This window comes from Acomys minous (assembly GCF_964271855.1).
Source record: "Acomys minous genome assembly, chromosome: 4".
NCBI lineage: Eukaryota > Metazoa > Chordata > Mammalia > Rodentia > Muridae > Acomys > Acomys minous.
The window spans coordinates 16,797,440-16,822,292 of record NC_140486.1 but is presented as its reverse complement, the minus strand read 5'-3'; the positions used below and the strand labels follow the sequence as shown (position 1 = coordinate 16,822,292).

General features: G+C 37.2%; 1 protein-coding gene across 2 annotated transcripts in view; it reads right to left on the bottom strand.

Annotated features, from left to right (window-relative positions):
* The window catches only part of DCC (DCC netrin 1 receptor), a 1,088,923-nt gene that overhangs the window by 292,189 nt on the left and 771,881 nt on the right, over nucleotides 1-24,853 (bottom strand). For both annotated transcript variants that reach the window (XM_084780514.1, XM_084780515.1), the window contains exons 8-9: nucleotides 23,296-23,452; nucleotides 4,793-4,947 (exon numbers count right to left, since the gene is read on the bottom strand). In XM_084780514.1, the coding sequence (XP_084636640.1) occupies nucleotides 4,793-4,947; nucleotides 23,296-23,452 (312 nt within the window). The remainder of the gene's footprint in view (nucleotides 1-4,792; nucleotides 4,948-23,295; nucleotides 23,453-24,853) is intronic.

The following is a 24,853-nucleotide window of genomic DNA, read 5'->3' as shown; positions in this document are numbered from 1 at the left end:
AGGATGCATGTACTGAGATTCACTGTTCTTATCATAACTACCATACAAGTGGAAGCATGCTAGAGTTTAAAAAATCAAAGGAAAAATGTACCTATTGTCATATGTATGTTATGTAATTGTAAGTTGCTCAACTTGCAAGGTTCATTTTTACTGTGTTTTCATGTAAAGAACATAGTAGACTTAAGAACATTACTTAGAATTATTAACTACAAAAGAATTTTGCAGACAATTGCCTTGTGGTCCAGCAAACAGGATTTGTATTGCAACTCAGGCTCTCAAGCCTGAGTTTTAACATCCTTTATGATTAAACTGCCTTAACAGCATTGTATAGGTCCCCCACATAATAATTCAAAATTTCACCACATGTGGTATAAAAAGATTAGACATGTCTTAGACAGGCAGGGACTTAAATCCTGCCTGATAATACTGTGGAGAAATTACACACCACAAAAGCAAGGGAGAAAGGGCAAAGGTTTAGCAGGAGGAAGATATAATCAGAGGACACATGCCTTCGTATAAATCAGGCTTTTCTGTTCCAGGCTATTATTTTATAAACTCAATCTTTGACTGTTAGTCTCTCTAACAGATTATTGCAGAATGCACACACTTGTAGGAAGAGTTGTTGATGATTTATAGTCCAGGCATATTTGCATCAGGTTGTATTCCTTGAAAATACAATTTTCCTTATGGAACTAATTACTCAAAGTGAAAACCTGAACATTAGACTTGTATAAAAGCTGTGCAATGTCAGTATACAATTACTACATCACATTTGGGAAACCAGCAGTAAAAGCAGCAACTAAATATAAACCCAGATGATATCTGCTTTCAAAAGATAAAATGTTTCTGTTAGGGAAATCATTGGCAAAATTTCTCCTCTTACATCTCTCAATTCCAGGCCCATAATGAAATCTAACTCAGTACATTCTCTGAAAGTACACACAGTAGGCTTTTTTTTTTATATAGCTGAAATAGGAGTAGAAAGACGTGACCTCTTGGGTATGGGATCTTCCTCACCATTTTGTGTGTTATTATATTGCTAAACTGGCATTTACTGAATTGTCTACGAGCAATGATACTGTAATTTATCATAATGTCTATAATAAATGTAACACATGAGCTGCAGAGTACTCAGTATATATGAGTTGGTGGATGTAGCTTAGTGTCTGCTTTCCAAAGGGTATTCTGTACGTACATCCTGTTGACAAAGGCTGAATTGCTCCTATCTACCCATCTACTGAGGAAAAGATGAATAAGTCAATTAAAACTCTTAGGAAACAGAATCATGTCATAGTGCAATACACAATGTTGTCAAATGAAGCGGTCTCTAGTCCATACTACAAAAGAGCAGAAATGAAGTGCTGTAAATAAAGACCAAAATTGAAGTGATTCCTAATGTCCTTATTGCTCTTAGTGAAAAGATATTCAAGGCTGAAATGTGCTTCCAGAGACCATTTTCATTATTTTAAGAAAAAGAAAATTCTTTACATTTTACCCTATCACCAATCGGCAACATTCAATTGGACACTTGCTTAATTGCTTTATCATAGTTTGTATTAAGTAAAATAAATATTTATAGGAGTTACGGTCTGGTTTATTTATTTATTTGTTTGTTTTTGCAGAACCAGATGGAATCCACGTGTTTGGGCATGCTAATTCAGTTCTCAAACACTGAACTATTTCTAGGGCCAGCTTCATTCTGGTCTTTTCTTAATGGGCAGAAATGAATGTTATAGAAGAGATGATGTCAGTGCTGGTGTAACACAGCACTGATCTGAGGAGGAGGAGAAGGTGAGTGTAAAATGATTGAGCATTAAAAATGCTCAAGACATGACACATAGCACTACTTGTGCTCTGTTTAACAACTTCCTGTAAGTTCTCTTACTGGGGAGGTTTCACTGTTAAGTATTTGTGTTGTTAACATTCTCAGTAGGTACTGTTAGTAAGTTGTATTCATGTTCCTTCATAAGTGTTTTAAATGGTCTGGGACAGTATTAAACACAGTGGCTATTCACAGAATATAATTATACATTTTATGCCACTCTTTGCATCTGCTACAGTTAAGAATGTTTGTGAACACACATAGTTATTTATGTTAATTTAAAGTAACTGTCATAATAAAATGGCACACCATGTACCACAAGTAAGTTACCGTTAGTGGTCATAGTCAAATGTGCTTTGTTTTCATGATTTTAAACCATTAGTGCTTATACAAAGCATAAGATAAAAGACAAAAATAACCACCACTAATAACCAAAGACAAAAGCAAAACCAAAACACCCATCTGACTTTAAATTAGGAATGTTCAAAAGAGTTTGTTGAGGAAAGGAAAAAATGGTGCCCATGGTTAGAAAGCCAGGCCGACCTCCCAGATTTATCAGAAATATAAAATAATTATGACCAGTTAGACTTGAATACTTTATGAAAATATTTCTATAAATTAGGATTATATATGAATAATTCAGCTATTTCTCAGTAATATACTTTAAAAGGAAACATAAACATATTGAGATTTCAATATTAAAATAATTGGTAAGCACTTTCTATTAATAATTCCAAGGTATATTTATAGGTAGAATGAAGGGTATTGCACACACATATATGTACATATATATGTATATGCTTGGGAGAGTAGGATAATAAATATTAATATATTATGTACTTATGAGTATATACTACATATATATGTTAAGTTCTAAGTATGGCACAAGTAATTATTGACTCTAACTTTTAAAGTTTGTGTCAAATAAGGTAGAACACGTTTTATCAAGACTAGGTTTGGGTAAGTGAATTTATCTTATGTTCCTTTACATATTATGTGGTGTTTGAAAAGTAATTTCAAAAAATTATTCAATCTACACTTAAACTCATGATCATCCTCCTTTCTCAGCTTCTTCCTAAGTGCTGGAATCACAGACATGAGCTGCAAACCCAGCCATAGATTTTTTTTTTAAACATGGTGGCTGTATAGATACAGCAGATATATAAAGTATGTTTAATATAGTATATATAATATATATGCTTGAGTTATGGCTTTAATCAATTGCACTGATTAAAAATACTAAATATTCATCAAAGCATTCAATTCTATGTATGTTAACTGTAGTGGTTTTAATGACAATGACCCCAGAGGCTTGCTATGTTTTAATGCTTCCTTGCTGGTTAGTGGAACTGTTTAGGAAGGATTAGGAGGTGTGGATTTGCTTGTGTTGAAGGATATGAGGCCTGTTGGGGGAGGTGTGACTTATTGGAGAAGGTGCATGGCCAAAGAGGTTGTGTGGCCTCTGTTTTAAAGTGACTCTGTGGAGAAGATGGCTGTAGTTGTCCTTAACTAGTTTAAAAGTTTCAATAAAAAGCTACCATGCTTTCATTTCCCCATTATCCTATCATCGACCTCCCTGACTCTGCTCGGGATCCTCTGTTCCCTACTCTTTGTTGGAAATGTATATGTCGCAGTACTTTTGATGTTACTATCTGGAATATTGTTTTCATAAGGCAAATATTTGCATGAATATCAAGGCTTATTCACTTTTCCTGTCATGGATGACTATCCTAGATTGTCTTTGTAACAAAGGCTCTCAGGAAGAAAGGCTGTGGATCTTTCCAATGGTCAAACAGCTACAAGGATTCTGATACTTCAGTCGACGTTCTCTCATCGTCACATAGTGACATCACAGTCCCTAGGAGGTCATCCACTTCAACGACTGATTTTTGACTTTCTGTTTTTTGGCCTTTTCATGACATGATTTCTCTATGTAGCCCTGGCTGTCCTGGAACTCACTCACTGGACCAGGCTGGTCCCCAACTCACAGAGATCCACCTGCCTCTGCCTCTCAAGTGCTTGGATTAAAGGAATGCACTACGCCTGCCCATCAAAGATTGATTTTTTTCTTCACCATTACTAGTTGAAGTGTTCTAACTTGTATGTCATCTTTTTATAAAAGCATGTCAAATTATGTTTAAGTTAACTAGAAATTTAAAAAATAGGAACATAAATACCACTGACTTAGTATTATTGATTGGGAAGGAGGAGATGGAATCCAGTATGTGATGTAATGATCTTTGTTATAAGTACTCCACCACTGGAGATAACCTTTATATTATAATGTTTTCATTAAGTGTAAGCTGACAAAACGCTGGTCTGTAATTCTTCTCCTAAAGCAATCTGGAAAATGTATAAGTAAACTTAACAAAACAGAGGAATGTTTCAGTTTGGGACTCTTAAAATAGAAAGCATTAAGTTGCTAGAGTGTTCAGATACTTTACTTTGTGATATTTTATAAAGGATTTTAATATAATGATTAGATTTAAAGGATAGTAGCAAATAGACACAACTGCCATTATTTCCAATGTTTCAGTTCAGCTTCTGGGAGCTTATTGAGGATACTTAGTGCATGTTTAGGTTATTAATAGAATCCTGAGATTACAAGTTCCACGCCATTAGGTTATTTAAATATTAGACTCTTCATAAAAAATAGCAAGTATATGAAAAATTTAATGGAAGAAAATGATGATGAAATAGCATTCGGGAGGGTAAGCTGCTTCTTAGAAGATAAGCATGTGTACTACCAGGAAGGATTGTGCCTTTTTAGTTCGTAATTCCCTATTATGATTTAAGTAAGGTCACAGTCTCATTAAAATTTTATTTTACTTTAAAAAGAGATCAAGTTAAATGTGTTGCTAAAAGATCTGCTTTCAACATTGTCACTTCAAAGAGTTCTGTGAAAGGATGCAAGGATATGGTATATGAATATAAATGCCTTTAAAATCTCCCTTCCATTTTCATACTCACACTCAGGCTGAGTGGCCACCTTGATGGGTTGAGAACTCTCCCCTGGTCCCCACTCATTGTAGGCAACAACTCTGAAGGTATACATGGCTTCTGGTTTCAAGTTTCCCACAGTAAGCTGAAGGGACCCAGGCTGGGTTGTATTCAAAGCTCGCTCCCTAGGAAATCAAATTGAAGAGAAATATTATCTTAAAATGAAAGCATTAGCCCAAACTTTGCTTGGTATACAGGGGTAATAAGCAGCCAGAAGGTTGCTTACTCATTTAATGCTGACTCTGGGATAAAACTCAAAACTTAAATGAATGGAAAGGGCCCATGAGTAGACATTGCAAAGTTTGAAAGAGTTTAAAACATCATGCTCATTGCAACTTGCAAATTAAAGCTTATTACTTGACATTTTGGAATATACAATTCAGAAATGATGACAAGAAAAAGGGCAAATAAAATAAAAAGAAATATCTGCAATCTAGACAGGAAGACACATTTTCCAAAATCCAGCTAATGAGAGAAGTCAAGGTTTAAATTACTCCACAATTTGGTGTTTGTTAGTATCGTTAACTAATTCATTAATGCATTTTTGGTGGGAAAACAAAATTCAGACAAGAATAATTTTTATGTGAGAAATGGCTCCAATGGTTACTTTGGGTTCAGTTATAGGAAGATATGACACTTATGTCTTTGTTAAAGTATTGAAAATACACATATGCCTTTTTGCCTTGTACTTCAAATCTGTTTACCAACAAAGACATTTCTCCTGTTGAAAAGAAAAAGAATCTGTAGAGAGTTGTGGGAATTATAGCACACAAAAAAGGATGAAGAATTCTGTGGCTGGTAACACTAACATTCCATAAGAAGTAGTAAAATATCTCTAAAGAATGATTCTAGACCTTTTTCAAGTGTTTTCTGACCCTCAATACATAACTGATTATGTAAAGATAAATAGATATTCTGAGACTATTGGACTGTATTATTCATTTTATTACTAGACAATGTTTTTCTAACTTCTCACAGGGATTTTATGTACGTGCTAATTTTGTTATTGAGTTTTCTCTTATTTTTGGAGCCATTTAAATTGACACTGATTTTTGCCTAATTACACACTAGATTTTCCAGATGTCACTCAAGGCAAAGCTTCCAAGGACATGAGTGGTGATTCCTGGGTTATCTACATTCATAATCTGATCCAGTAGAGACCAGTTAGCTCAACCTTAAAGCTGAAATTTCTTCCTCTTCTTCTCCTTTTTTAGTAACAACTAAATTTCCAATTATAAAGTGGGCAAATTAAAAAAGAAGATAATTCTCAAAATGAATGCTAAGGAATAAAATTGTTTTGAAAAACTCCCAACTTCCGTCGACACTACAGAAGTGCAACTCAAAATCATAGTGTCGTTGTTGCCAGTCACGAGCCTATTATTAAAAAAAATAATAATAATAATAATAAGTGGATAGGACTATAAGACCCATGCAGGCATTGGAGAAATATTATTCATAGATTTATCATATAGTTTAACTCAAAATAAATGTCATCAACCATCAATAGGTACCCACACTCCCATGTTTACTGCTGCACTCTTCACAATAGCTAAGATATGACCAAACTAGATGTCCATCATGTCTGGATTGTTAATCATGTGCATACATACACAAAACACAATATTCATCTATAAATGGGGAATATAACATGTCTTCAGGAAAGTGGCTGGAACTGGAGATTATCTTCGGTAACATAAGCCAGATATAAAAAGGTAAACAGCATATGTTCTTATATGCAGAATCTGAAAACAACAACAATAAAATTTTTATCTGACTGCAAAATACTAGAGATTAGGGAAGATTGAATCAAGAGAATTAGAGGGAAACTGTCTAATGTCGACCTAAATATTACACAGGAGAAAGAATAAATTCTAGTGTTTTAAAAGACAGCAGGGTGACCACAGTTCATAATATCCTAGAGTGTATTTTATAGATAACCAAGAAGTGCTCAAAGCCTTAGTGATGGTTAGTTTCTATTGTCAACTCATTACAACCTAGAGTCTTTTGGGTCCAGAAAACCTCAACCTGAGGAGTTGCTCCAACATGTTTGCCCTGTGGCTACATCTGAGATATCCTCTTGATTGATGATTACTGTAAAAGGGTCCAGCGCACTGTAGGTGGCACATCCATAGTCAGGCTGGTCTGGACTATATAAGAAAGCTAGCTAGTCGGGAGAGAGAGTGTGCCAGAAAACAAGCCAGTCAGGAGAGTTTGACCTTAGTTTCCCCTTCAGTTCCTGTCTGACTTCTGTCAAAGCTACCTGGCTTGGAAGTAGAGATGAATGAATCCTTTTGCTCTTCAAGTTGTCTTTGGTGATGGTGTTTATCACAGCATCCTCCTTCTACCTCAAAACACAATCTAATGATAAAAGGAGAAGAAATATTCAACCTCCTTTTTTGATCAGTACACATTGTACTTATGTATTGAAATTTCACACCATACCTCATAAATATGCATGCGTATAATGTGTTAATCAAAAATGATAAGTCAGTTTTAAGAAGATAAAAAAGAATGTCAACAGCCTATATTTGATCATTATACATTTTATACATGCATCAAATTATCATAGGGTACTCCTGAAATATTTATATTTAAAATAAAAATAATCAATGCTGGAAAGAAAATGAAATCAGATTCCATGTTCTGTGTACAGTTTGCTAGTGGGAAGCACATAAGTGTGACTATTTTTTATTCTATTTCCTTTGTAGGCTTTGTTACTTTGTGCTTTGTGAGTCTTTTGGAATAGACAGGATTGCTTAATCACCATTCCGTTACAGAGATATAAATGAGATTTAGAGCTATGTTTCCCCTGAAGGATTTACAGCTAAAGGGAGTGACATTTGGAGGTCCATCTTCTCAGAGCAGTATCCGGGAAACAAGGAGCCTATTTGGGTCTTGGTTAGTTTTGCTAGTATGCTGCATGTCTTAAAGGCAAAAAAAAAAAAAAAAAAAAAGAAAAGAAAAAAAAGAAAAAAAAAAAAAGAAACAATGGGCATTTGGAAACCATTGTGAGAATGGATTTGTCTCTCGTATACTGAAAATCATCCTATAGTATTTATTCTAGATCTTCAAATAACTTAGTTGCCATCAAAGGTGAGACCCACACTATATATATATCTTGGCTATCAGTAGGGAAAGAAAGCTTTCACTATGGACTTTATTCTATAACTACTAAGTCATTTGAATAAAACAAGTATTATTTAAGTCATGTAGGCACAGTCTTGAAATAGGCTTCTTCAAATTGATAGTTTAAAAAGTGGCTACAAGGGCCTGGAGACATGGGTAAGTGGTAAGAGTTCCTCCTGGTCTAGCATAGGATAAGAATATAAATCCCAGAACCCAAATCTGGCAGCTGGCAGATGCCTAAAACTCTAGTTCCAAGGGTTTCAGTGGCACTTTCTGCCCTCTGTAGATACTGGTAAACACAGACACAGACCATCTATACACACACACACTCGAAAGCATGGCAGCATGAGAGAGAGAGAGACAGAGAGAGAGAGAGGGAGAGAGAGAGAGGACAGAAAATCTGAAATTCTCAGTTACAGACAAAGAAATTTGAGGCAGGAATGGAGGCACACGCCTTTAATCCTAGCACTCGGGAGGCAGAGGCAGGCAGATCGCTATGAGTTTGAGGCCAGCCTGGTCTACAAAGCAAGTCCAGGACAGCCAAAGCTACACAGAGAGAGCCTGCCTCGAAAAACAACAACAACAAAAACCAAATAAACAAAATAATCCCCCCAAAACAAAAACAAAACAACAAAACAAAGAAATTTGATAAATTTTTGGAGAGAAATATCCAAATTTCTGTAATGCCCATCAACATCTGACTGGCTCTCCAAACCAGTCTGGTCCTAAACAACCTTTGTCCTCAGTACTTAGGAGAGCAAGTTTCAGGCCGGTGAGGACAATATAGGTAAATTCTGTCTCACAGAATGAGATAAATGACACTTCACCACACATGGAGTGTTCAGAACGCAACCTCAAGTAATGTTCTTTTGATTTTTGTCTCTAAAATGCAGATAGTAACATCTCGCTTGCTATGCCAGCCTTTTGAGACATCTCTATATCTGCTTCCTTGAACAAATGCTGATGCAACTGCATGGAAGACTCACAGAAGTTGAAGCAGTGACTTAACTTAAAAGCTTACGGGCTTTTTTTTTTTTTGAGCTTTATTTTGTTTCGAGACAACATCTTGCTATGTAGGAAAGGCTTGCCTGAAACTCAATATGTTTGTCAGGTTGTCTTCAACTTGTGGCAGCACTCCAGCTCCTTTATTTAGTGCAGGACTGCACTTAACATTCCAATTTTATGTATCACTTTTCAAAAATATGCTTAACATGTCAAAATAAAATCACAATAAAAAGTCATACAGACCATGTAGATCTGTGCTGAACTGAATCTTGGATGGCTGTTTCTGTTTTTTCTTTGTTATTTTTTATTTACCTGCTCCTCAGTTTCCTTATGTGGCAAAATGGACACTGTACACCAACAGTCTGAAAAAAGTAAATGAGTAAATTTGTTATGCCTCTGAGGCATAACATGGCACCTGACAAGAAATTTGGAGTCTTTTGTCTTACTACTGTATGAAAAAAGCTTCATAGCCTCTTGAGAAGTAAGTTCTGTGTAGTTAGGAAGAGATGATGTACAGAAACTCTGCACATGAGCCTAACAACAACCAAAAGGATGATCAATGTTGTCTTCATGGTTAATACTCTTCTGAAAAGTGAATACTTAACAGATTGACATAGCTAAAGCTGCTAAACACATTCTGATAATGAACATGATAAGGTTTCTAAGAGATGAGACCTTGCTGACAGAAACCAAGAGGACCTGTGAGTCCCTAAGGTCTATGCTACAGGCCTGCTGTCCAGTGACAGTTGTGGTTACTATGAGTGTCTTTACTCAGAGATTATGTATGGAGTTGATTTAGCTGAAGTTAGGGGAACAAATGGCCTGTAGCTCTAGAATTCATCCACCATATATTTACTTATAGAAACCCCAGAGAATGAGGAACGAAGCCTGCACCTTCTTGCTAGAACGTAACAGTGGAAAACTTGCCCTCTCTCTTACTGGGGATTTGGGGTAACAGTGGTTAGCTAATAAGAACATTTATTTATTTATTTATTTATTTATTTATTTTGCATGGGCAGAGTTCATGTGATCTTCATAAGATTTCCTGGCAAGTTGCCTTTCCAAAAACACACACTTTGACAAAGGGACAATAACTCTGTGTCTTTTAAGAAGTGTAGGAGTAAAGATTGAACAGAGATTGAGGGAATGGCAAACCAATGGCTGGCCCAAATTCAGACCCACCCTGCTATGGCTGCAGACAGGAACCTAGCACAACTGTCTTCTGAGAGGCTTCATGCAATAGCTGATGAAAACAGATGCAGAGACCCACAGGCAAAGAATAGGGTGATCTCCAGCTGTGGAAGTGTGGGATGAAGGATAGGGGGAGGCCAGGGGTCAAGGATACCACAAAAAGACCTACAGAGTCAACTAACATAGGCCCATGGGGGCTTACAGAGACTGAACCACCAACCAAAGACCATGCTTTGACTGTGCCTAGACCCTCTACAAATATGTACCAGATGTGTGGATGTGCAGTCAATGTGTGGATCCCCTAACAATTGGAGTCTGGGCTGTCCCTGACTATTGCCTGACACTGGATCCCTTTACCCTATTGGGATGCCTTAGCAGGACCCAGTGGAATAGGGTGTGCTTAGTCCTGCCACAACTTGAGGTGCTAGGGTGGATTAATGCTCCTTGGGGCTTCCCCTTCTCTCAGATGAAGGAGAGGGAAGAATGATCAGAGCAGAGTGTGAGAGTGGGACTGGGAGGAGAGGAGGGAGAAGGGTGGGATCAGGCTGTAAAGTAAGTAAGTAAGTAAGTAAGTAAGTAAGTAAGTAAGTAAGTAAGTAAGTAAATGGATAAGAGGAGCAGGGGGAAAGAATTGAATCTTCTTGCCAAACTGAGAGTGCTGCTGAGGTTAGGAAAGATGGATATAAGGAAAGAGACTCCTCCAGCTAAGACATATCAACTCTTTAAACATTGTTGCATTTGGAGACAAAAACAAAGCAAGGTAACATAGAAAGCATTCTTAGGACATTTGCACCTAGACTTTGTAAGTAACAAAGACGTTACTTACAAAGTAACAAAGACTTAGGTTCCTTTGATTATGGTTCCTGGTGTTTCCAATACAAGCCTAGCTTCTTCTGGTGTTTTGTCTTTGTTATTGGCTTTCATAGTTATTGCTACTTTCCATTGGTGATCTTACCCCCTCTGTCAGCTCATACCCACAACTTTCACTCCTGTGCTTACCTTGTAGTTGATAAAAACTAATCTCTTAGGCTCTCTCCCAGCTTTCTCACACTCCTTTGTGAATAGCCTACTTGTCCCACAAATCCACTTTCATTCTGTTGTCTCTTACTTTGCTTTCTTCTCATGTTTTGTACACTTGATGGGCTTGCAGCGACCATCTTTCAACTCATATTTCCTTTTGGATTTGGCAAAATCTTGTTTCACGTGAAATTCAATTAGGATCTGACTAAAAGGCAATTTCTTATCTGTGTCTGACCATCTTCTCTCTTAGTTCCAGCAACATTAATCTGTGTCTCTCTGCGTTGTCATTACTCTTGGTTAATATTCTCAATACAGCATATATAACATACACTATAATGTATATCAATGTCCATGACTGTCTCGTTGATTCAGCTGTGGATTGATTATTGAATAGAAGCCATATCACATCCATGCAGTCTTCATAATAGAAATACATACTTTCTTAGTGTAGGGAACAGCTAGGCCACTAAGACCCATAACTTTTAAGGGAGTACATAGATTATTTTGGGGAAAAAATTATCACATTCATAAATCTCTGCACACCCATTATATTAGAAGTTCCTAGAAGTCTGTATTTAATTCCACATTGCACCCAATCTGATTGGGTCACATGTCACATATTATTTCACCTTCCTGTGCTGGTTGTACCCTGTACAAACCCGAGAGTAAGAGCTATTCAAACAAGGCTGGCCAGTCTAACATTCTCTTAGGAACAAAAGAGAATTCTTTTACAGCTGTGTCATTGTCTTTGTTGTTGTCATTTTGTTTTGCTTTGTTTCCTGGCATTCTGTTAGGTGAATTCATAACTTGCATTTTTATGCTTCAGAGATAAAGTTTGAAGATGAAACTTGAATCTGCTTTTAGAGTTTTACTTGTAACTAAACAGTGATATAAATACATTCTGCTTTAGCTAAGTGTGCTGGGTGTTAACATTTAGTTATAATGGTTTAGCAACAAATGCTATCATGAGGTGCCAAGTACCTAATTAGTTCCTTCTAGGAAGAAGAATTACATTAATTCCTTTGTAGTGAGGAAACTGTATTTTAATGAAATACTTTTAGCAGGTCCATGCCATCCACTTTATTTTCATTTTTGTTCCTCTAGTGAATACAAGCAGTACAACAAGACTGGGTGGTGCATGCCTGTAGTATGGGGTGCAAACACTGAGGTTAGAGGCAGAAGCAGGAAGATAATAGGCCCAAGGCTTGCAGAAGCTACACAATGAGCTCCTATCAGAAAAATAGACTAAAAGCCCAATTGTGGAAATATATCAAAAGTATAATATGCTCCTTACTGGAATATGACTCCCAGTGACAGCAATAACAACCTCCAACTAAGGAGTCTGGAGATCTGGCCCAGCATTTAAGAGTACTTACAGTCTTTGCAGAAGACCCGGATCACTTCCTGGTATGTTCATAACAGCTCATAACATCTGTCTCTAATTCAAGTTCCAAGAGAGCTAATTCTCTCTCCTGGCATCTGCACACACCTGGCACACACGTAGCACATGCATATATGCAGACAAACAGTCATACACATAAAATAAGTCCTTCCCCAAACTATATTCAAATGCTGTTCTCTCTACTGTCAAGAAATCAAAAATGTTTGGAATTAATGCTATTTTTTTAGAGGAAAAAATGATCTTGAGGGAAAAAGTCAGCACCAGATTCTCTGATAAAAATAAAGAACATTTTAAAGGAGGTTCAGAGCTTTTTCTATTAGTTATTAATTAAAATGTGTTCTGCTCTTGATTTGTGAGAAGCACACTTCTGGTTCCAGGCTTTTACAAAGTATGTTTGCTACAATCTCTGCCTTGACATTTAGTATACATCCAAGACATGAATTAAAGAACACATTGATACTAACAAGATATTAAAAATATTTTTGGAGGGATGAAGATTTGTCTTCATATTGCTTAGTTTGCTTATTCTCAGCATCTGTCTGTAGTCTCAGCACCCAAAACAATAGCTGGCTTCTGCCTTGTCACCCCACTCTGGTTTCCTGGGTAAGCCCCAGCTCTCTTGCTTAGTGGCAAGAGCCATCCACACACTGCAGATCACTCACTAACATTTCTAAGCCTCAGATTACCATCTTCAAAGGCAACATTGACATCATCCCTGCTGAAATGGTGGTAAAGCTATTCCCAATACATCATTTTAAAAGCTGAATTTAATTTTATTATTTGCAAACTTGGACATTTCCAGCCTCTTAATCTGAAGGAGCTACACCAAGCGTGAGCGTTTTTTAATTACCCCAGGGAATTGGTCATGGTATTCCTAGCAAGCAAGAAGTGCAAGAAAGAGAAGGATATCAAGTTTTAAGCCTGGGGTTCAATGTGTTCAGTGTGAGTTCTAGACCAGCCAGGGATATGCAGGAACACCTCTCTCTAAGTAAATGAGTAGAAGAAAAATAAAATAAAGAGAATATGCCAACACACAGTGAGTGACTCTCCCTCTCCCTCTGCCTCTTCTCTATCACTCTGCCCATCTCTCCCTTTCTTCTGTATTCATATATAATCTCTTGTCTGGTCCTATCGACATTGCTTCCTATCTGCTCTGTCTCCACTGACTTCTTTAGAGGCTTGCTGCGTACTGGGTGACTTGCACGACTCTAGTCCAACTTCTTCTTTCCTTCCAAACTCATTCCTGTAGGTCAAAATCCAGCCCATACCAGAGCCATTTTCAGGAGGACAGTCCTCCAAAGACTTCCACAGGACCTGCGGTTTGTCTACGTCTTCTACTACAGTGCTTGATGCATCTCTGAGCCCTGTTATGCACCTACTGATTAAATGAAGAATGATTCCCTTACATATAGCCTGTATCAATGGCCTGTTTTAGTTTTCAGTGTACGTTACATCCACTAGAGTAATGAAATCATGATTCTCTCAGTCAATGTCCCAGAAATAGTTTTTGCTAAGAGTTGGCTGCTTTACAGTTCACGGAACGGAGGCTCTGAGAGGAGGGCTTACTTCCCCAAGCTGTGTGCGTGGGTTACTACAATGCTTTGGACCCAAGTCTTGCCCTCTTTCCATCACAATACACTCCCTTCATGGATAACAAGCTTCTTCGGCTGCCCAGTCCTCAATTCTGAAGAGCAGGGGGAAGAATATGTAAACACCACATTGGAAAACGTAATGCACAGTGAATTCTAAAATGAATCCTCCGTGTCAATCATAAAATCCTTGTCTCTAATCCTTGGCAGTGAGCATGGGTTTCTGAGGCAGAGCAGAGCCATATAAAACACTGGTGCTGCATGACCGAGACCTGGTCCAAGCTTTGTTCTACTGCAAAATAGCAAGTGACCTTGAACACATCAGGGGTGTCTGAGTGCCTTCTACACTTCATTTGCAAAATGAAGACACTAGCCTTTATCTACCTACCTCACAGGGCCACTGTGAGGATTAAATTGACTGATGCCCATAGAAGTGTTTTAATTCTCTCATCTGAATGGATACTGTACTTTACATGTAGCTTTTTAAAAGAAATTATCTCTTATTTTGTGCATATAGTGAAGGGATCACCTTGCATTGAAACCCTGATTCTATTGTTTACTACTGGCGAAGCTTTGTAGACACCATTCCTCAGTCTTACTAAACATGCTCATCTATAAAATGAAAATGATCATAACTACATTACCTGAGGATCAATTGGAATAATGCTTATGAAAGCAATGCATTCCTCTCTAAGTAAGCATCAGGGAATGTCCCTGTATTTCATATATTGTAATTTTTGAGCCCACACAGTGATTTAGATATGGCACTAGTTAACAAGAACAGTTTGCTTTTGTTGCCATGGACAAAGAGCTAAAGTTTCAAGTATTTTTATAAGCTTCCTTTAGTATTCACCCCAATCTTAGATACCAAATATTGTTATCAAAACATAAACGGAAACAAAATCACAAATTTTACATGCTTAATGTTGATGGTCAATTTCATTGAAGTAGGAGACTAGAAGAAAATTAAAAAGACAGTCATCTGGGTGTGTCTGTAGATATGTTTCCAGACACACCATGTAGACAGTAAGCTGAAGGAAAAGTACGGTGGGACTGGCAATAGGTGAAGTCCAAGGTGGAACAAAAGCAGCATGTGTTGTGAGCATATTCTTCTCTACAGCTGTTGTCACCATTCGTGGAAATGAGAGTCCAGCCTCTTCAACGTTCCACAGTGGACTCATACTAGACTCTCCAGGGAGCTTTGGTATCAGTCTGGGATTAAGCAATTATGACTTTCTGTGCTCCACAATGTGCAAGCAACAGTTATAATATTATCCAGTCTTCAATGAGTTAATGTAATGAGCACACACAAATACACAGACACACACACACACACACATATATATACATACATTCACATTCTCTCTTATCTACCACTATTAATTCCATGTCTCTAGGTTTCCAGTTTATATAAGCACTCAGTTCTAACACAGGATTCAAAATTTTGAGGTTAAATTCTATAACTCTATAACCTTTACACTTTGACTGCACTGTGACACATTCCACAAGTAATCTCCAGGCAATTAAATGAAAGTTATACTGATCATTATATAGATAGAAAATATAGCAATATATTTAACTCGTGGCAAATGAACACACAGATTAAATTACCCATTGAGTTTAAAATTTATTAGAGCGATACATAGAGAAGAAATGTATGTCATGCTCTTATAAACAGCAAGAAAGCTAACCCCTCTCCCATCTCTTTAATCTACTACAGAAGCAGCTAGATGAGAATATACCTGATTTGGACTCAGCCTCAAAGTCTGGTCCTCTTACCAGCTACAGAACAGAAATGTGTGCTTCTAACCTTATCTTTACAACATGCTTTTTACGGACGCTATTAAAGATCCCATGCACAAAGAGGCTTAGCAAGCAGTCTAGTGTAGTAAATGTTCAGTAAATGCTTTTTAACATTGTTGGTGCCACCTCTGTGGTTTTGGGCATAGGAACTCTCCCTTCTCCAAGCATCGGTCTCTGACCACTTCTAGTTCTAGGCATTTCTATATACTAGTGGATTTCTGCAAAGCAGTTTCTGAAATCTGGCTTTTAGACTTTTCAGCGTATGGTGTTCTCTGAATTATAAGATGAAAGCATTCTGAGGAGCAGGTTAAAAAAAGTTAGGCATGGCACTTGTATTATTTTGATACCATTAACCAGTAAGACAGACTAATGATAATGTTAGCTAGGGTAATTTGTCTGACAGAGTTGTTGCTCATCAGCCACAATCGTTACATCATCTACCCATTTAAAACACGATTGTGGTAAGGAGCCAAATAAACCTGCATATGCAAACTAATAGCTGAGCTAATCCCCCAGAGACATATGGCATGTGCTCGAGTGGGAAGCTAGAACATACAGAATGAATGGCAATTTTGAAATAAAATTTCAATATCAATTTCTTTTTCTCAGTTAAGAAAGTTTTCATTGAATAGTAGTCAGTGTTTTTATCCTGCAGATTCATTGTATTGGTTTGGGCAAACTCTATCAGAGAGTCAGACAGACAGACAGATACACAGAGACACACAGAGACAGCTAGAGAAAGACAAAGACAGCTAGAGGCAGAGAGAGACTTTTAAGACAGTAACATGTCTCAAAATTCTTAAACAGAATATAAAATCAGGAAGTGAATGAAAAGATCCCCTAAGAATGGGTTCTGGGGGAAATTCAATATTTAAGAACTCAGGAGCACAGGAGTAAAAAGTAAAGATGATCATGGCAATGAGGACTATAAAAGAAACACAGCATAAGGCAGGGTGTATAGAAGGAAAATGAGAATTGAGAGACAAGATAGGGGGAGGTAACCAAATATGGCAACATTGTCTGATGGTCTGGTGATGTGAGGAACAAAAGTTAACTGTTAGGTTTGGCAACATACTGGTCATTGGTGATTACTGATAAAAGAGGACCTTCAGTAAAATGCAAGGAACAAGATCATGGTTAGGTAATAGTGTGAGACATTGGAGCAAAGTTAAGCAATTGAGTAGACAATTATGAAAGGTAACAGGAGGCAGTGAGGTGGAGACAGAGATGAGAATGGAAGTGGAATTAATCACAATGGAAAGTACAACTACATGTTTACATATGGATAGACTATCACCCAGAGAACAAATAATTGATATAAGACAGAATATCTAGCACTGTATGGCAAGAACGGACAAGAACGAGTACGTAGGATCTTTGTTAAAAGTATAGAGAATTTTGGGTGACTATTCAGGCAGTAACTGTCTCTGTCATCTTCTCATTTGGGAAGTTGCTAACTCGTACTCCCTGAATATTCAGGAAATTAATTTTATTCCTTCTCAAGTCTCTGATGGGATTGAAGATGGGATAGTTTAGTTTTTACAATTAAGCTTAGTTGTTTAGGGGTTAAGATTTTTTTTTCATTTTTTCTCCTTTATTAATTTATTCTTGTTACATCTCAATGGTTATCCCATCCCTTGTATCCTCCCATTCTTCCCTCCCTCCCATTTTCCCCTCATTCCCCTCCCCTATGACTGTTCCTGAGGGGGATTACCTCCCCCTGTATATGTTCATAGGGTATCAAGTCTCTTCTTGGTAACCTGCTGTCCTTCCTCTGAGTGCCACCAGGTCTCCCCTTCCAGGGGACATGGTCAAAGGTGAGGCACCAGAGTATGTGAGAAAATAATATCCCACTCTCCACTCTGCTGTGGAGAGTGTTCTGTCCATTGTCTAGATCTGGGTAGGGGTTTAAGATTTACTGCCTGTATTGTCCTTGGCTGGTGCCTTAGTTTGAGCGGGACCCCTGGGCCCAAATCTGCCTATCATAAGATGTTTTTAGATCTAGATAGATGTTTTAAGTTGATAATGAAGAGTTATGATACATGTTAATTTACATTCCGAATTTTAGACTCACCAATAGGAAAGATGTTTTCTTCAAGGCTGGCAAATGCAAACAGACAAAACACTATGAATGTAACATACATATAATTCCTGGTTGTGTCATGGTTCTTCTTGCTGTAGGTAGTTTATTGTATATATGTATGATAATACAAATGTATTAAAATATTTAATAAAAATTGTAAAGTAAAAAAGGTAGATGGAAATGAATTTAAATATTTTAAGTGAAGTAAACCAGGTTTACAAAAAAGAAAAAAGAAAGTAAAGATCATTCCAGGAAATTGTTTGGTTGCTGCACTATCCTCTTCCAACTTTCTTAGAAACCATATGCACCCCATCTCTAGGTATGACCAGAGATCCTTTAGCTCTTTCCTGAAGTTCCTTTCAGTTTTTTTCCTCTCCTAGGCCATCTCTATTGCTTGCTGCTAACCACCTGACCTGCTGAAGCTACCTACCAGGCAAACCAAAAAAGTTCAAAACAAAAAACAAAAACACAAAACAAAAAACAAGACAAAACAAAAACCCAGAAAGAAAACAACAGCAAAAACAAAACAAACAAACAAACCAAAACAAAAGCCAAAGGAGTAGAACACTCACCAAACATAGACAAGACAAAGTATCAATATCTAGAATCACATACATAACAACCTCAGAGGCCTAGACACCAGTACAAAATAAAACCAACAGCAGCCAAGACATACATAATCCATGTTTACTCCTTCTCTATTCATCGTAACCAGAAATTAGAAATGGATAATTGTCCAATAACAAATGAATGGATATAAAAAATGAGGCATAATTGAAAAATGAAATACTACTCAGCTGTCCAAAACAATGAAATTCACATGTAAATGGAGGCACGAGGGAAAAAAAAAATCACAGAGTAAGGTAACCCAGACCCAAAAGACTAATATGGTATGTATTCTCTTCTACGTTGTAGTGGTTTGAATAAGAGTGGCCCCTATAGGCTCATATATTTGAATGCTTAGTCAACAAGTAGCATTATTTGAAAAGATTAGAAGGATTAAGTGGCTATGGCCCTGATGGATGAACTGTCACTGGAGTGGGCTTTAAAATTTCAAGACCCCATGCCAAGGCCAAAGTTCCTCTTCTGTCTATAAATCGTGGTGTAGTTCCCAGCCCCTGCTTCGGGATCTGTCTGTATGCCACCATGCTTCCTGCCATGATGATAATGAACTACACCTTTAAAACTGTAAGAAAGCTCCCAATAGAATCTTTTCCCTTATAATAGTTTCCTTGTACGTGGCTTCTCTTCTTAGTAATAGAACAGTGACTGAGACATGGATGGATTTTAGCATTTAAGCATTTGATATGCATGCTACAATCCAGTAAGGCATCTTCCAATTTCCAAGTCCAAAAAGTATATGATTATGGAGAGAATGCAAGGAAACTAGATCATGGTAATTAAATGGAGATGGGGTGGAAGTCTAGTACAGTAGAAGTTGTTCAAAATATATACACAGAAGGGAGTGATCTAAGTGTAATGATGAAATAACGCAGGAAACACGTCCCACAAAACATTTCTTGTCACCAAGTGAATCTCCAGTGTCAAGAAAAGGTTACATCTAACTGTGTTGTTGGCAAAAAGAGGCCCATGGAAGCCCCTAAACAACTCAGACTATTGCTAAGGTTATTATCGGCTCTTCGGAAATTGACAGTAAGGCCCCACTGCTGAAGGCAATGCCTATATGTCTCATTGAAAATGGAAAAGTTGAGCTGGTGCCTAACTAGAGCCTTCACCTCTACTGACTAGTGTTCATTTTCATGGATTGTACTCTGCAAGCTACTAAAGGAGAAAAATAAAATAACCATATTATAATCATTTTAATCTACAGTGATGATCTGTCTCCAAAATATACTGGTAAAAGAGGAACAGATGTGGGAGTATCCAACAACTTAATTGACTGCATGTGTGGACAGAACTCCATGTGACAGAACCCATATATAACACTGCTTGAGTGTCTCAGGAGACTAGATAAGCCAAACATACCTATAATAACATCAAGTAATATTGTCCTGTTAAAGAAGCATAGCAATAAAATAACTCCTATGACATTAGCTATAACCATAGATCAGTACCATGCTTAGTCATCGTCTGAGAAACTTTCTCATGGAGGGAATGGGAACTAATACAGAGACCCACAACTGAACAATGTGCTAATTGTGAGTTGGTCCTGAATGGGTTGACTTCATCAAATCCCTTTCTTCAGAGCTTAGAGAGCTATGTGGAAGAGGGGGCAGGATGGTTTTAAGAATCAGTGGGAATGGAAGACTCCAAGGACAGCAGGAATAATATACATATCAACTCACAAGACTATGGTAACACACACAGAGACTGTACAGGATAAGGTCCCAGTGATAAGAGGGAAGGTAGACAGGACCTCCCATACCTAATCAAGAAGCTACCTCCAACTGACAACTACGTGCAAAGAAAAAAATAATTTTCTTCAATGGAGTCTTATTGGGTATACAAGCAACATTGAAGGGTAGGCTTCTGTTGGGGAGCAGAAGATGAACAGCGCAAAATAAATGTTGATATATTTGGAGGTTTTTGTTTCATTAAAAAATGTACTGTCCATTTTTTTCTACGGAAATATCAGAAAAGGCACATTATATACTTAAATATACATTCAGCTAAGTAAGAGAAACATAAAAGTCTGTAGACCTTTTATTTTGATTTCCCAGGAAATTGTTGATTGTGAGTAAGAGAGGGTTGAAAGAGTTTTTTAAACAGTGAAGAATAGAAGAAAGCCATTAAATATCATGAAGAAAATGTGTGACAGAGGCTGAAATAAATATCCCATAACTGCAAGTGGTATTAATACAAAATTCAAGATTCACAGCTATGAATTTAGCACAACCTGAGTCAGTGTAGCTGAAACTTTCCTCCTGCTCCATTCAGTTTCAGTGCAATGTTTTATTTGTCCAACTTCTTTGCAAATAATTTTAAGGAAGAACATAGAAACCCAAACACTGGTACATATTAGCATGTATTCACAGTAGTTGCTCATGAAATTTTAATTGTCTAACAAATAAAGGGAAAGAACGCTGCAGGGAAGAGAAGACACACAGGACATATGGTTTGTAGATCCCTATGAAATCAAATGTTTGATGCAATACACCAGTTAACTGGAAGTGAGTGGGTAGAATATGAGTCTGGAGAGTGAGTCAAGATGGTGATGTTTGAGATAGATATAATATAGACAGTACATGACAAGGAATAAAGCATGAAAAGTTTCTGAGAACAGGGTTCAGCTTTCAAGATAGGAAATGTTAAGAGGAGAGGGCATGGTCAAACGGTGTGAAAAGCAGGGTTTGTGAACAGCCATGAAGATAAGTGACTCATTCGAATTGTAATAGCATCAAAGTCAGTTTCCTCTCTCTTCACTCTGCTTTTACTTACTTCCTGTTTTCCTTCTTTCCTTTATTCCTCTTCCTGTTTATCTCTCTCCCGTTATCTATTGAGAACTATTTCTGCCTCTAGTCCACATTGTCTCTGAGCCTGCTATTTTCAGCCCTACATTCTACTTGTGGGCAGTGACTGATCTATAAGAATCCCTCATTTATTTCTATTAGCAATCTTGAAAAGTAAGTACTTTATATACTCTACAGGGATACGCCATTTGTCTATAATTTATAAAATTTAAATGCACAAAAGTAACTCATGTGAAAGGGGTAGCACCACTTTAAAATTGAACCATCTGATTTTGAGAACATATTTTATCGATTGTATGTTATGGTGAAAAAAAAAAAACCTTTACTGCTCACATTTTCAACAGAGGAGTGAGTGAACAACCGACTCCTCTTAAAGAGAACAACCGACTCCTCTTAAAGAGAACTGTCTACAGTGAGGGCACTATTAGAAGCTGCCGAGCTGTTCCCAGCGACTGAGTGAATGATGACGGAAGTAACTGATGGGATAAAGAAGCACGGGTCACTTGGGTTGAGGTAGACTTCTAAGACCTGATCATCAATAGTGTTGAGAATCATGGAGGAGAGAAGTATAACTTGAGATTTCTTTCTTGAGCAAGGGAACAGAATGAGAAAAAAAAAAAGATAAAAATGTATTTGAGGAGGCAGTCAGCATGGATTGGGAATGATAGAACTAAAGGGCCTGTAGAAAGCCCATATAAATTCATGAAAATAATTGGGCAAGATTATTGCCTCTAGTTTGTATAAATGCTCACACCGAGATACAAATCCACCGAACACATCATAAAGTTAAGGAGAAAATCACTGCACAGCTAAGGCTAACGGCTGCCTCTTCATTCAGTGAATGCTCTTAGCAATCTCAGGGTGTGTGTGTGTGTGTGTGTGTGTGTGTGTGTGTGTGTGTGTGTGTGTGTGTGTGTGTGTGTGTTTCCCTCTCCTTTTTTATAGTCAGGTCATACTTTAAACTGAAACGGGAAATTTCAAGGATATAATTTAATTACTGTTAACAAACAGAAGTATCAGATTTTGAGAAACAGTATGGATGGAATTCTCTAGTCCTCATTCTGAAGCACTTTCAACTAACAATCACCTGACAATCAAAACTGTCCCGAGGATCCTGGGATGCTCCTAAAGAGCCCATCTCGTTGAAGCCCTGCACATGAGAAACTAGAACACTAGGAGATGAGTCTCTGCTTTTTGCCTAGAACTCACTCAATATCTCCTTAAAACTGAGAAGTCACATTTCAAAACTTTCTGAAATATTCTGAGCGTAAAATACTTTGGGAAAACAAAATCCACAAACTGTGACTTTACAGCTTTGAAAGCAAAGGATTCTCTTGCCTAACTAATTATAATATTCACCAAACAACTCTATTAAATAATACATTCTGTACTCTGACCTTTATATGTTTGATCTTAATGTAATCCTAACAGAAACCTTGTAAGGCAATTATTATTTCTTCTTCTTTTAAAGGTCAGAAATGTCGTTGTTTTCTTCAGATCATATGATGTCTAGTCACAGTGTCTCTTAATACTTTGTTCTCCCAATATCTAGATAATCCTTTTTCTGTATTGGTGTAAAAATCAAAGAAAATTGTATATTTATTTGCATCCTTGCCTTTTGTCATGGATGTTGTGAAAGTGATTTTGAAAGTTATCCTGTTTTGACAAAGCACACATTTTCATGTAGTGTAGCTAAAGGACAGGGTAAGGAATTCACACATTCTTCCAGGTCCCCACCAAATTCTCCTGCTTTCAGGTCCTCACCTGAAAGTTAAAATCATTGGGGGAAGAAGCTGAAGCTGAAAGTTACTGATGGTACCTACCTGTTGTCACCCTCTCTGGAGAAAAAGACTGTGAAGGTTTGAATGGTCCCTTTTGCTTCTGCAGGTGGACGCCAGCTCAGACGAACAAAGCGACTAGAAACCAAGACAGGGACCACATCTCTGGGAGCAGAAGGGAGGATGCTGGAGCTTGGGATGGCTACAAAAGAACAGGAGGAGACCATCAGAAGTGCTGGTGCCACAGGTGAAAATCAGGCATGATGTCATGACTGAACTATGATGTATATAGCCAAGAAGATCGAACAAGTTCTAATGAAGGCTAACAAGGAAACTAGTATCAGAAGTGGAATCAAGGATAAGTTTGAATTACTTTGCTTTTGAAGAAATGACTTACCAACATGTATATGACTGTACTGTATGATGTTTGGTTTTTATTATCCCTGATATTCATGCCAAACAGAAAAACAATGCCAATATAGACAAGTAGCGTGGAATGTCATAGGGTAATGCAATATTTTCTTCTTTATACCCTCTTGTATTGATTCATAAATAAAAAGTACAAATCAAATATATTCAAGGTATACATCTTGATATCTTTAAAGTCTTTTTCATGTATGTGTAACGTGTATGTATACATGTGTATGTATACATGGACAAGCATACATCACTGCACAGCAATCAGAAGAAAACTGTGTGATCATGTCTCTGTATCCACCTCTACAAAGCACTGGCAGTGAAGTTTTAATATATATGTAAGTTCTAGATATGTCTTGCTTTAGAAGTATGAAATAAACACAATATTGTAAATGTATTACATTTCTTATGATATCAAATGATGAAATATTTTCCAAACGGATCTATCAGCAATATGAAGGCAGAGCTAATTATGTAATCAATGATATTTCTCTGGATCCTTCTGGAATGAGGCAGGGGTTGGCAGACTAAAAGGAATAAATGAGTGAAAAGACAAATAAATCCATGTGTCCCTATTTGAACTTACCATTCAGAATATGAACAGAGTATTTATATACAAAATTAAATTACTTACCATTTGGTCAAAGTGAATCTATTAGCCTTTTCAACAGTTTAAAGTACAGTAAGCAAAGGGCCATAGTCTCACAGGGATCTAACAAATGCATTTGGTTGTTCTGTTTATCATTTTTATTACATTATAAGATGAAATTATATATACTTATCATAATAAGACAGTCACCTGATGTCAGGCAAATCCACATTTTATTCTGTCAAAGGAAAGTTCTAACTCTTTTAATTATTGATTTCCTAGGTGATAGGTGATTGACAATAGAAAAGACCCAGAACAAACAGTAGTACACAAACTGTTAGCTTCTCATTTAATACTAATCTGATGAGACTCCGTCATTCTACAGCACAAGCGAGGACATCTGTGTGAGCATATATGTCACAGAGAGCCAGCAGTAACAATAAGATCATTGTTCACACTCAGAGGACAGATACCTACGCTGTTTTTATACAACTTGAAGTAGCCCACTCATATAATTTTGAGGACCAAAAATAATTAAAAGCAACAAATTAAGAGATAACAGTCAATATAAAACTAACTGGTCAACACCTCCCCATC